The 12007-nt window shown below is 50.9% G+C and overlaps 5 protein-coding genes across 5 annotated transcripts; 3 read left to right on the top strand and 2 right to left on the bottom strand.

The window, feature by feature from the left end:
• Positions 1-455: 455 nt before the first annotated feature.
• Aud_006741 (FAD-binding oxidoreductase) lies at positions 456-2628 on the top strand (the record flags this gene model as incomplete). Its single annotated transcript, XM_043291638.1, has 5 exons — positions 456-895; positions 943-1442; positions 1498-1951; positions 2001-2148; positions 2197-2628. The coding sequence occupies 5 exons, from the start codon at positions 456-458 to the stop codon at positions 2626-2628; spliced, it is 1974 nt and encodes a 657-aa protein (XP_043147573.1).
• Positions 2629-3185: 557 nt separating this feature from the next.
• On the top strand, positions 3186-4247 carry Aud_006740 (uncharacterized protein; the record flags this gene model as incomplete). Its single annotated transcript, XM_043291637.1, has 1 exon — positions 3186-4247. One exon carries the CDS (start codon positions 3186-3188, stop codon positions 4245-4247), a length of 1062 nt encoding a protein of 353 aa, XP_043147572.1.
• A 345-nt stretch (positions 4248-4592) lies between these two features.
• Aud_006739 (carbohydrate-binding module family 14 protein) lies at positions 4593-5260 on the bottom strand (the record flags this gene model as incomplete). Its single annotated transcript, XM_043291636.1, has 2 exons — positions 4593-4843; positions 4915-5260. 2 exons carry the CDS (start codon positions 5258-5260, stop codon positions 4593-4595), a joined length of 597 nt encoding a protein of 198 aa, XP_043147571.1.
• A 3000-nt stretch (positions 5261-8260) lies between these two features.
• Positions 8261-10237, top strand: Aud_006738 (uncharacterized protein; the record flags this gene model as incomplete). The annotated part of the gene is made up of 1 exon (XM_043291635.1): positions 8261-10237. The coding sequence occupies one exon, from the start codon at positions 8261-8263 to the stop codon at positions 10235-10237; it is 1977 nt and encodes a 658-aa protein (XP_043147570.1).
• A 393-nt stretch (positions 10238-10630) lies between these two features.
• On the bottom strand, positions 10631-11335 carry Aud_006737 (RTA1 domain-containing protein; the record flags this gene model as incomplete). Its single annotated transcript, XM_043291634.1, has 2 exons — positions 10631-11064; positions 11116-11335. 2 exons carry the CDS (start codon positions 11333-11335, stop codon positions 10631-10633), a joined length of 654 nt encoding a protein of 217 aa, XP_043147569.1.
• Positions 11336-12007: the final 672 nt, after the last annotated feature.

Raw genomic sequence — 12007 nt, 5'->3', positions numbered from 1 at the left:
TTGCTCTAAAGCCAGTTACCTATATCAACGCCGGCAGGCCGCAAGAGCCGTAGTCTTGACTTGCAGCCACGTCAATAGTTCTTATTATTAGCCAGCGCCACAAAACGTGGCCTGACCGGGTTCACAATATTATGCATACTGGCGAATGTACGTACCTAGACTAGTAGCGTGGAGCACAAATATTTTTATGTGGTAACTCATGCGCTAAAAGGGCATCGTCGTGCCGCTACTTTGTTAGCTCTTCGCACCGAGTCAGAATCCATCGAATTCTCCGAGATGAGGATCCACCTGCTTTGCGCGAAGGGCAACAGTCGGTTCGCTTCGAGATCGAGGACCCGACATCCATTGTCTTCTAGTTTCTGTTCAGGGAGTGTTTAAATATCGCCCACATAGCATGCACTGTGTTGACATGGACAGGCTACCTCCTCCTTGACCCCTGTACTAGGTCCTAGAGAATGAAGAACAGTGTCGTGGCTATCCTGGCCGTGGCCTCTGCGGTCGCAGCGCAAGAGGCCAGTGTCACGGCATCGCTGACAGCTGCCGCAACTACTGTCTCACCATCGGAAACTCTGTTCCCATCCGAAACAATTCAACTGACTGACGGAGTTCTCGCCGATGTGGCTGACACCATTCAGAATGAGACCATCTCCAGCATGTTCACCTTTGCCAGCACCAACTCCACTTCTGTATCGAAGAGGAGCTGGCACCAGTGCAAGGTAATGCCTGGAGATCGCGCCTGGCCAAACGACCTGATCTGGGGCATCTTCAATCTTCTTCTCGGAGACCGTCTGGTGAAGACGACACCACTGGCAGCATACTGTTACCCCGACTGGCCCGAGTATGATGCGGCTAAATGTGCCACTATCACGTCACAATGGATCAGTTCTAATCTCCAGTAAGTGCTTCACATCTTTCCCTGGATCGCGGCTAAACGTTAAATAGCATGGCCGACCCGGCTTCCATTATGTTGCCCCTGTTCGAAGGCCGCACATGCATGCCCCCTGGCTTCAACTACACGGACACCTGTGAGATTGGCGGGTATCCCGCTTACGTTGTTAACGCCACAAACGTGGCTCAGATCCAGCTGGCTGTCAACTTCGCCCGCAATCTCAACCTGCGCTTGGTCGTCAAGAACACCGGCCATGACTTTAACGGCAAAGCGGCCGGTAAGGGTGCTCTGTCGATCTGGACGCACTGGCTGAAGGACAAGGCCTTCTACCACCGGTACAAGGCCGCCAATGGCTACGTCGGCCCGGCTATCAAGTTCGGCTCTGGTGTACAGGTGTGGGAGGCGTATGAATACGCCAAGGCCAACGGTGTTACTGTTGTCGGTGGTGAAGCCATCACTGTTGGTCTGGGAGGTGGTTATACCGCCGGCGGTGGTCATTCGCCCTTGAGCAGTCTGTACGGCATGGCCGCGGACCAGGTTCTTGCGATGGAGGGTAAGTTCTATCTCAGTCATCAGCCCGAGTTGCGCCGGCTAACTTGGCTTGATAGTGGTTCTTGCTGATGGCCGTTTCATCACGGCCACATCCACGCAGAACTCGGATGTCTTCTGGATGCTTCGTGGCGGCGGCGGCAGCACCATCGGCGTCGTCACTTCGCTGACAGTCAAGGCACTCCCCAAGCTACCGACGACGACGGTGACCTTTAACTTCACCATCAAAGACGCCCCTAGCGCCGACGCCTTTTGGAAGGGTGTCGAGTCGTACATTGACAACTTTGAGCGCTTTGTCGATGCCGGTACGTACGGCTACTACTACCTCGGCGCGTCCGCCTTTGAGCTTGGTACCGATTATGCCGGGTCGACCGACTACTATTTCCGCATGGAGTCGTTTGTCGCCCCCAACATGACTATCGACGAGACCAAGGCTCTGCTCGCTCCGTGGTTCGATGTGCTGGACGCTCAGAACATCACCTACACTCCGTGGTACAACCACGCCGACAACTTGTGAGCTTGCCATACACCGCACGAAGAATTATAACTAACTGATCTGCAGCCATGACGTGTGGGCGGTTGCCTTCCCCCAAGAATACGTTGGAACTGCCCTGGTCAAGACGGCCTCCCGGCTGATGCCCCGAAGCGTCTTCCAGGGCGACAGTCTGCGTAGCCGGACCTTCCTTGCCCACAAGGACGCCATCGAAAAAGTAGGCCTTTCCCGCCGCATTGTCTTGACTGTCACTAACCATCTCTAGGGACTCTTCGTCGCTGGCTTCCACATCACTGGCACTGGCAAAGCCGTCACCCCGCCCACCGACACCTCCATCCTCCCCGCGTGGCGCGATGCCCTCGCACATGTCATCGTCGGCACCCAATGGACGTCCGACGCCAGCTGGGAAACGGTGAAGGACAAGTCTCTGTTCGTGACGAGCTGGATGGACGTCCTGCGCAACATTGCCCCCGACTCGGGCGCATACATGAGCGAGGGAGACCTGCTCGAACCGAACCAGCAGGAGGCGTTCTACGGCGCCCACTACGATCGCCTCTACAGCCTCAAGCAGCGGTATGATCCGTGGGGATTGTTCTTTGCGCTGACCGCGGTTGGCGCGGAGGATTGGGAGGTCCAGGTTACGGATCCCGTGCCTTACTCGTGGAACAATAACGGACGGTTATGTCCTGTTTCGTAGATCGATTGATGTATGGCAATGAATGTACATTATTTATGGAGGGAAGACTTATTAGACACAGAGCCCTGTTTTTGATTTAATCTTCCCTACAGCGACCCATCCCATGGTCATTCTGGGTATCATTTTCTGGGCTATATTCAACTGACATCTGGATAGAGCCCAGGTCTTAATGAAAGCCGTCTTGAAGGCGGCCCTTGCATTGCAGATTAATGTTGCGTGAAAGGTCGTGGCGGGGTAGTATCAATACTCCTTTTCTGGACTCTGGATGTGATCTACGTGTATATGGGCGAGCCAAGCTTTCAAACACGGGTAAGTTAGCCAGAATCATGGCTAAGCCACATCGATTTGATTGGCGACGAATACGCGACTTGCCTAAAGAAGACTAGAATTGATCGTCGTCTCTCCCGTTTGGGCGAGTTCCTCGTATTTGCTGGGCGCAGAAAGTAAAAGGGTTTGCTTCGCCCTGTCCCCTAGCATTAGTGTATGTTCTATCGACGTATAAGTAGACCTGGATATTCGGGGCCAATCTCTCATCGTGAGCTTTTTTCCCCCTCACAATGGCCTTCCACAACGACGATCGTCCCCTCTTACCAACCGACCCTTTACACCAAATCGCTCTCGACGACATGGCGTCTCCCCAAGACCAATCCTCAACCTACTACATGTACCGCGAACTAAACGACCACATGCTCATCACCACCACCCAACAACCAAAAACCCAGAAGGAGCGCCGCAAGAAGCAAAAAGAAGACCCGTCCAGCGTCCAAGACCCGAGCGGCTACTTTGTCCACAGACCGTACCTCAGCTTCGCCCACGCGCCCCGGACCCTTCGCGACGGGGGCTCCAAGGACGGACGGACTATATGCCTCATCCACAGTTTCGGTGGCTGGCGCAGGTGGCGGTTGCAATTTGGCAGGGACCTCGGGGACGCAATCGACCCCAGGGGAGTCGTGCAGTGGCAACGACGGACCAATGCCGATAACAGCGTCCAGGCGGATGACGACCTGAAAGGGTATCGGGTGCGCAGTTGGCGATTATGGGGCGAGTCCGGGAAGGCGTACCATCGCGGCGTCAACAGCAAGCGGAAGCAGGGGGAGTGGACTGAAGATGATCCTACTGCTCATCGACCTCTAAGAGCTACAGAGGCATGTCAGTTGACATGGAGTGCGCCGTTCTCGAAACGGACGAGAGAATATGCATTCAGCTACGAAGGGATTGACTTTGTATGGAAAGGTACCAAGGACTTGCCAGCGGACTGCAAATCGGCAATACGGTGGATGCCGGTGCACCATCTGAAATTGGTGGCGACCTTGCCGGCCAAGGTGGCCGATGAGACTGAGGAGGTGGTTGTGGCGTATTTTGTCTGCAGTGCTGAGGCAGACGAGTACGGGACACTCGTCGTTCAGGACTCGAAAATCTGCGAGGTGTTTGGGATCGACGAGATGCCGGAAGACATGGCATTGGCTCGCGCGAAGGGATCGAGGCCGGCAAGGGTCCATGATACCATTCTGGCCACTGCTGTGTGCATGATCATAGGCGAGTGGCAGAAGCGCAAGACAGCAGTGAGCGTGATCTTTGCGCTGATTTTTGCCGGGGCGCTAAGTCCGGCGAACATATAGATTTCAATGATTTGCTTTGACTGTAATTAGATCGTTCTGCAATGCAGCCAGAAAATGTCAACGGGAATCAGATAAATTCGGTGATAGGGCTGTAAGGATTTACCAGGATACTGTTCAGTATAAAATTGGGATAATAAAATGTTCAATTTTATGCCATGATCTGCCAGACATGATGGGCAGATCCTCCCAGGGTATCGACATAGACAACTATAATCCATGGCCAGACACCACACCATCCAAGCCGAACTAATTAAAACCTTAGATAAGAATAACATGTATGAAAGAAAGACACATCCTCAACCCCTCAATTAAGGGGTCAAGCTTCGAACAACAGCTCCTCAACACTTAGTGACCCATGCCAGCGGTGCGGCCGTGAGCACCAGGGAAGCCATAGCCTTCAGGGTACTTGCCGTACTCAGAACCCTCAGAGTACTCGTCATGCTCAGAACCCTCAGAGTACTTGTCATGCTCAGAACCCTCAGAGTACTTGTCATGCTCAGAACCCTCAGAGTACTTGTCATGCTCAGAACCCTTGGGGTCCTTGTCATGCTCAGAGCCCTTGTGGTCCTTGTCATGCTCAGAGCCCTTGTGNGGTCCTTGTCATGCTCAGAGCCCTTGTGGTCCTTGTCATGCTCAGAGCCCTTGTGTTCCTTGTCATGCTCAGAACCCTTGTGGTCCTTGTCATGCTCAGGACCCTCACGGTACTGGTCATGCTCAGAACCCTTGGGGTACTTGGGGTACTTGTCATGCTCAGGACCCTTGGGGATGGCGCCGCGGGGGTGGCAAGAGGGGATCTTGAATTCGTAGTCGCAGACACCGGTAACAGGGCAGTAAGCCGTGCCGGGACCGCAGGTCTTGAGGACTGGGATGCCGCCAGCAGCACATTCGTAGAAGTTGTGGCAGTCGTGGACGTCAGGCCAGGCGTTTCCAGGCTGGCATTGAGGGACAGCCGAGACAGCGGAGAAGAGGAGAGAGGCCGCGAGGACGGACAGAGCCTTGAGAGTGAACTGCATCTTGATACTGGGTGGACATTAGTATGGGTGATAGCCCAATACCATTGGGCGGACATACATTGATGTGTGGATTAGAATATAATCACAAAAGTAAAAATATGGACACCTTGAAGACTGAAGGTTATTCGACTGAATCGATGTCGGCTTGGAAGGTGGCGGTTGCTGGCGGTTGTTGGCGAGTTGTCGTCTGTTGAGTTGATGATTTCGAGGATGGATTGCCCGAGATTGAAGCTGGCTTTATACCTTTTTCGAGCCCCAGAGAGTTCTGAACGATACGACTCCTTTCCTAAGAGTCTCAGCATATCCTGAAGTTGATTCGTGGACTGTGCTCTCGCATTCTTCGGAAGAGATACAATAGTCAACTTTGTCGATCAAAGTAAACAAATAGCCGCTCTCAACCAGTCCCAGGAGGATCAACACTCCCCGCAGGTTCCAGACGTCATGTAAACAAGATTTGGCATTCCTAGGGCTCGGATATCGGGATACCCCTGCGTTTGCGGAGACATTACCCATGTTTGCTGGATCGGCTGTTTATTTGTTGTTCTTTTCCACGTGGTGTTCCTGTTCTCATCTGAACACTCCTATCATGGACCCCTTGTTCGCAGAATGTGCAATTCACTCAACTCACTCAATTAGCTTGTATGAAAAGGGCTAATGTTGAGGCTAATTGTCCTATGCAGTAGTGATATAATTCTAACAAAGTCCTTGAGTGATGGTTGCCAATTCTACTTAGAGATATCTGTCAGGCCGGAGTACGTGGCGAGGATATAGTCCGGTGAATCGCCTACTCATCAGTCAGGCTGGACGGATATAGACACAAACAAACACAGGACCGATCTTGTCCTCTTTCAATATCCTCTTCTTGCTCGACCGACCTCGTTTTGGGCCCTTTGGTAGTTGATGTTGTTTACACTCACTTTCAAGGGATCTTGGCAGGGGCTCGGTGGATGCCTCGAGGAATGCCTCGAGGCTCTGGACGCATTCAGACCTCGAGACAATCAGAATTACGTCAGTTGTTCTATCTATGCCTGTAGAATAACAACAATCCCATCATTGTGCCTGGTCAAAGGATGCACGAAGTCGCCGCCGTCGTATGTCTGCGTGTGCTGAAGCCAGGATTCTCATTCTCCTACTGTCTAAGATTAATGAAGGCCTTTCCTGCACTTGCCCAATATCCAATGCAAGCCTTCGCTTGATATGACTACCATGTTATATATATATTTAATGGAAGCGTTAGAGGCGTTCCAGTCCATGTAGCGATTCAAGTAGCCAACATCCCCAGCTGGCAGACAGTCTGAAATCAGTAGCTGAGGACATTGTTATAGAAAACATCCAACCTGGCTACGCAGTATGCCAAGTATTTTAAACAATCCTAGAGTCATGGGGTGTAATACTCTATGTTTGTTCTTCTTTTCAGCCACTGTAGACATGCAGTAAATATTCCCAATTCCTCAATCTCATGCTTATAACAGTCACAATGTGCGTCTCATTCATTCCATGGGATGTATCGCATAACCTTATCAAGAACATAAATATCATTTTGTGAGAATGACAATTGTTGTGTAGAAAGAATATATTATACGTCGATGGATGTGGTGAGGGTACGTGAAGCGGGAAAATATATGTTGTTGACCAACTTGTTCTCTGACTACTCAACCACCAATTGATGCCAATTTGGTGTCAAAAATCTTGACGCAGCTGCCATAATACATTAGGATAGAGAATGATAGACGACTCTCTTTCTACCATCTTTTGTACACTATTTGCTGCTTTGATGTGACAATAGCTTTGAGTGTTGAGCCCAAAACTACACTCTTCCAATTAACAGCGGACAGACCGTCAGCCAGCCAATAGCGGCAATATCTTTTATTTTCTACCTATTAATTTTGCTTCCTCGTGCTATGTAAAAGTAGTCTATTAGTATATTGTGTCTATGTGATGTTTTTAGGAAAATTCCCAAGCAGAATCGGTCAGCGATTCGACGCTTATGTGATTCTGCTTAATGTTCTTGACGTCCCCCTTGATCGCACACCATCCTGGAAGAGCTGTCAGGACCAGTGAACAATTCTATTCACTGACCCTCGTGCCTCTCCTGCTTTGCAACCCATCTCGTGTTTTCGAGTCTAGTCATTTCTTGTTTTCAGAAGCACGATACTCCCTTGAATTGAGGTCAGTTAACTGAGTATGCCAAGCACGGGAATAGTTGACTCGAAGTAACCTGAGGCAAGGGGGGAGCAGTTACAACCCAAGAAATAATGGACCACCTCTGATACCGATTGGTCAAGCTCAACTCAAAAGAATGACAATAAAACAAGGAATGCATCACTTTCTGGGAGACTGTATTTTTATCTCATATGTAGGTGAACTCTCAGGAAGGAAGGTCCATTCCGACTGAGGACATCCAGATGACTGATGCTCTGATACTGATTCCTTGAAGGTATGTTTCTTCAAGGTCTCTGTTTGTTTTTTTCATGGCAGAATGTTTCCTACGAAAGGGGAGAAACACCTAAGAGAAGAATCGCACTCGTCCCTCCAGACATGTCCACCGCGAAAAGGAACCCCGGCGTCATCCAGGCTTGACACTGTCATTTATAACAACACAGCTTCCAGTCTTTGGGAAATGCTTGATACCACGCAGATGATGCTACATGTCTGCAGGCGATGCAATCTAATAAGGACCCAGCAAGAGACTCATAGGCACTGCCGCTTCTACCTCCGAAGGTTACGGACGAAGGCACAGATTTTGTCAGGCCTCAACCAACAAGAGATTGCTGATGCTTGGTCATTGGGAGTTACCGTCATACGACGCTGTTATAGACCAGTCGAATGGAAATCGCGAAGTATCTAAACGCGCATCCTCGAGGCCAGGAGGCAAATCGGAGATACCCGCATATCGTACTCGTGTCTCTTCCTCAAACAGGTAAACTATACGATTACGAGATCACCCAAAGATGATCACTTCTCCTGCAGCGACAACAAAGTTGTCGTCATGCAATTACGATGCTTGATGAGGCTCGCACTGTAGCTGGCTGCCTGGAAATAATCAGCAGAGCTATAAAAGGGGCGTCTCCACGCTCGTCATGCAACGCAAGCATCTCCGACCGTACCGTCACCTCTAAACCGGAAACGAGCTGGAAAATGAAGTGGATTGCATCTGCTTTAGCATTTTGCATAACTATCCTTCTAGCACAGGGACTTCCAGCCCCGCAGTCAGAACCAATTGAAGTGACTGAGTTGCCTTTGCCTCCCGTGGCCCCCAGTAACCACAACGGTGCCTGTACAAAGAGCATTAACCCACATGGGACTGGCTGCATAGGGACTATCTCTGACACCTTTCAAGCTGGCGATTTTACGCCAGATGGGAACCACGTCCTTGTCAATGTCGAATTCATCGGTGCGCCAGCGGCCCCGGACCCGGCCAGCATCTACACCGGCCAGCAATTGATCGCCGTCAAGACAGATGGGTCACTCTTCCCTAACGGGGATCCATGGAAGTGCCTCAGCTGTGGCGTCCCTGCAGAGCAAGCACAGAGCCTTGGCTCCGCAAGGGATTATCCTCACGCTGCTCGAAATGGCCGTCAAGCTCTATGGGGCCCCAACATACTCGACTGTGGCGATGCCCACCTTGTGAGCGACCAATGTACCCCGAACACAACATATATCTATCCCATCTACTGGCCGAATGGAAGTATGCGAGAACTGCGCATGCATCCAGATGACCTCCACATGGGTTGGAGCTCTTTCACCAACGGAGGCCAGAATGCCTTCTTTGGGCGTTTGCAATTCAACCCAAACCCAACCACCGGCAATCCTGTCGCTCCTCGGTATGAGTTGGTGAATGTGAGCATTCTGATCGATCCAAAAGGCCGCTCCTCAATCATGGCGGAGGGAACGGAGCTCAAATTACATGACGAGGCAATTGTCGTTGGCGAGCTGCGCGGCTTTAGTGGAGCGGGGGACGAGATTCTATATATTGGTCCCACAAGAGAGGCGAACAATGTTGACCTCTTCGCGGTACACATCACATCGGGTGCTGTTCGTCGTTTGACTAGCCACCCAGAGTACGCAGATCCCATTGCATTTTCCCATGACAATCAATGGTTTGTGGTCATGGATACACGGGGATCTAACCGCCAGATGTGGATGTCGGGCATGCGATACATCCCGCCGCTGATCGACCTGGTCACCATAACTGCAGCTGCGTCTACCCGCAACAACGGTGCTCGTCGCTTCTTCCAGCCTATCCTGATTGATAGACATGGAGACCGAGGATCGTACTTTGGCCAACAGGTCAACGCTGCTGGCAACGGCACAAGCGGCAGCGTCAACGATCCGGACTGGAACGGGCGCGCAGACCCTGCCTTCTCTCCAGACGGTACGAAAATAGTCTTCTGGCAGTCCTTGGTAATTCCACCCGCATGCGGTGGCGAGAACCCTCTTCCTTGCCCCGCGTCAACCGCCCCAGGTGGTCGTACATACCGCGTGATGCTGGCCCATCTTACCAGTCGACGACCGGCCGCTCCTGCGCCTGTCTATAAAGTACCAGTTATGATCCCCTGGGCAACGGCATTTACTCCTGGCGCTGAAATTCCTTCACCCTCTCAATTGCCACCCGGATATTATACCCTTCGCGGAAAAGCACATGGCATAGCCCAAGTGCATCTCACGGCGTACCCAGGTTTTGAAGGTTTCAAGACTGTAGCTGTAAACTACACCGACTACAGCGACGACGGCCAACATTTCATCAATGGCCGGGAAACGGTGACTCTGACTTTGTCCGAATCGAGTCCCTGGTGGAACCATCTGGACTGGTACTCAGATCTAACGCAAACAGGCGCCGTGCAGGCTACCAAGCGCACAGGCCCTGGTGGATTCCACTTGTCTATCGACGCTATGACAAATATCTTCGAGGCTAATGGCACGTTGACAACTGCCGTCGATGGGATCGTCTACTCGCAGCCGGCAAATGGAACCTAGAGAATATTAAGAAGCATAGGGAAAGAATAGGATGATTCTTCAGCAGTCCGAGATCTGGACGCATGGTGGACCCTAAGCCATCAGACCGTTACTGTATATCCGTACCCAAGAATCATTGGTATCTTGTAAAGCGGTTGGTATGTCACTGTCATTCTAACAAGGAGAGCTATTCCTGCGCTACTGGCCTTTGGACACGCTATTGTGGCTAAACATCTCGGCACCCTCGTAGAGCTTAGGCGGCCTATTAAACACATCATGCACGAAAATTAAAAGCCAACATCTATGTACAACAATGTGTTTGAGCGGACAGTTGTTCGATAACTGCTGGGACGGTCTTCTCGATGATATACGCTTCTGTTCAGATCGGAGGATGGGCTGGCGACAGATCTCCTATCACCTGACAGAGTTGGTATAACCCTCCGATAGTTCGAGCTCCTCTTTGGACTCCATATACTTGGCAATCTCACTGGGATGACAGATATTGTAGGCAGCCATGGCGATAAAGATTAACAACGCATCCAGAACGTATAGAAAGATCTCATGGTGTAAGAGGAACCCATCGTTGCCCTGGAGGTACTCTGCCAGCCGAAAGATGGACCGGATGAGAATCAAAACACTAGTGCCATACAGCATATTGAGATGTTTCCTCCACGGAATATGACCCTCGAAGCAGCGCGGGATTGGATACCTTCTGAGCTTCACGTCGAAACTGCCAGCCGTGATAATGAAGAATCCGAAGAACAGTATTTGAACGAAAAGACCGGCCACGATAACGTGCTCCCCGAACTTCATACTGTCGAGACTGCCGCTGCTCTGAATGCCACCACCTAGGGTCTGCGTCAGACTGAACTTTGGATTGGGTTATGTAGGGCTGTTACCTGACCCCTGCAGCAAGAACGAGAGGACGTCACCCGTTACAAAGACCTTGGTTAACCACTTCTTCTTCAGCATCGCATGCGATTCCGCGCGTAGAACTAGTATTATCCGTCCGAGTAACATGTACACCGACGCCGCCAGAAGGGCCGGAGCGAGGAGTAGACACATCGTCTGAATCAGGTAGGGGACGAGAGTCCAATTGGGGGACTGGCTGCTCGACATGGCGCGTCCAGCATATCCGATTGTTTCGACTGTATCATGAGGTTTAGATATAGCTGGGGTAAATTTTAGGAATGTACTAACAGATCCCTCCTATGAGAAATGGAATAAAAAACCAAGTTCTTGTGCGAATAAGCTGAAAGGCATGCCATAAGGTGGTAATGGAGAATAGGATGACGAAGATCACGGCTCCGGCCATGCTAGGATCATAGTGGTAAAAGGCAAAATCAATACTGGCATCTGATGCCGCATCTGTAGTTTCATTGCGCCGCTCCATCTGGGATTTGATTATTAAAAAAAAGTAGTTGTGGTTGACTTCAATCAGGCGTCGATAGGCATGGCTATATGGCTATGAATGAGACTTTGCCAGACCGTGGATTCAGGCATCTCCAATCTATAAATCAATTAGCTGCATCCAGACGACTCTTATTATAGCAACAGGCGTTTCATCTTTATCCCATCAATATTACTTCAACGCGCTATCACAGCAATTCAGGTCTCATTTGAGCTGAAGGCAAAGGACGAGTGTACGTGATGGGCCTTCTGGAACGAGTACCATGATGTATCCATACATATCAACCAATAAAGAATCAAGTTGGAGACTCTAATCTCCTTAACACTCGTTAGTGCAGCGCTAGACTGCGGGATTCTGTGCCTTGCAGACTGGCATCTGCT

The sequence above is a fragment of the Aspergillus udagawae genome (genome assembly GCF_001078395.1).
Source record: "Aspergillus udagawae IFM 46973 DNA, scaffold_4, whole genome shotgun sequence".
Lineage (NCBI taxonomy): Eukaryota > Fungi > Ascomycota > Eurotiomycetes > Eurotiales > Aspergillaceae > Aspergillus > Aspergillus udagawae.
The sequence above is the reverse complement of the archived record's forward strand: the minus strand, read 5'-3'. Positions and strand labels throughout refer to the sequence as shown.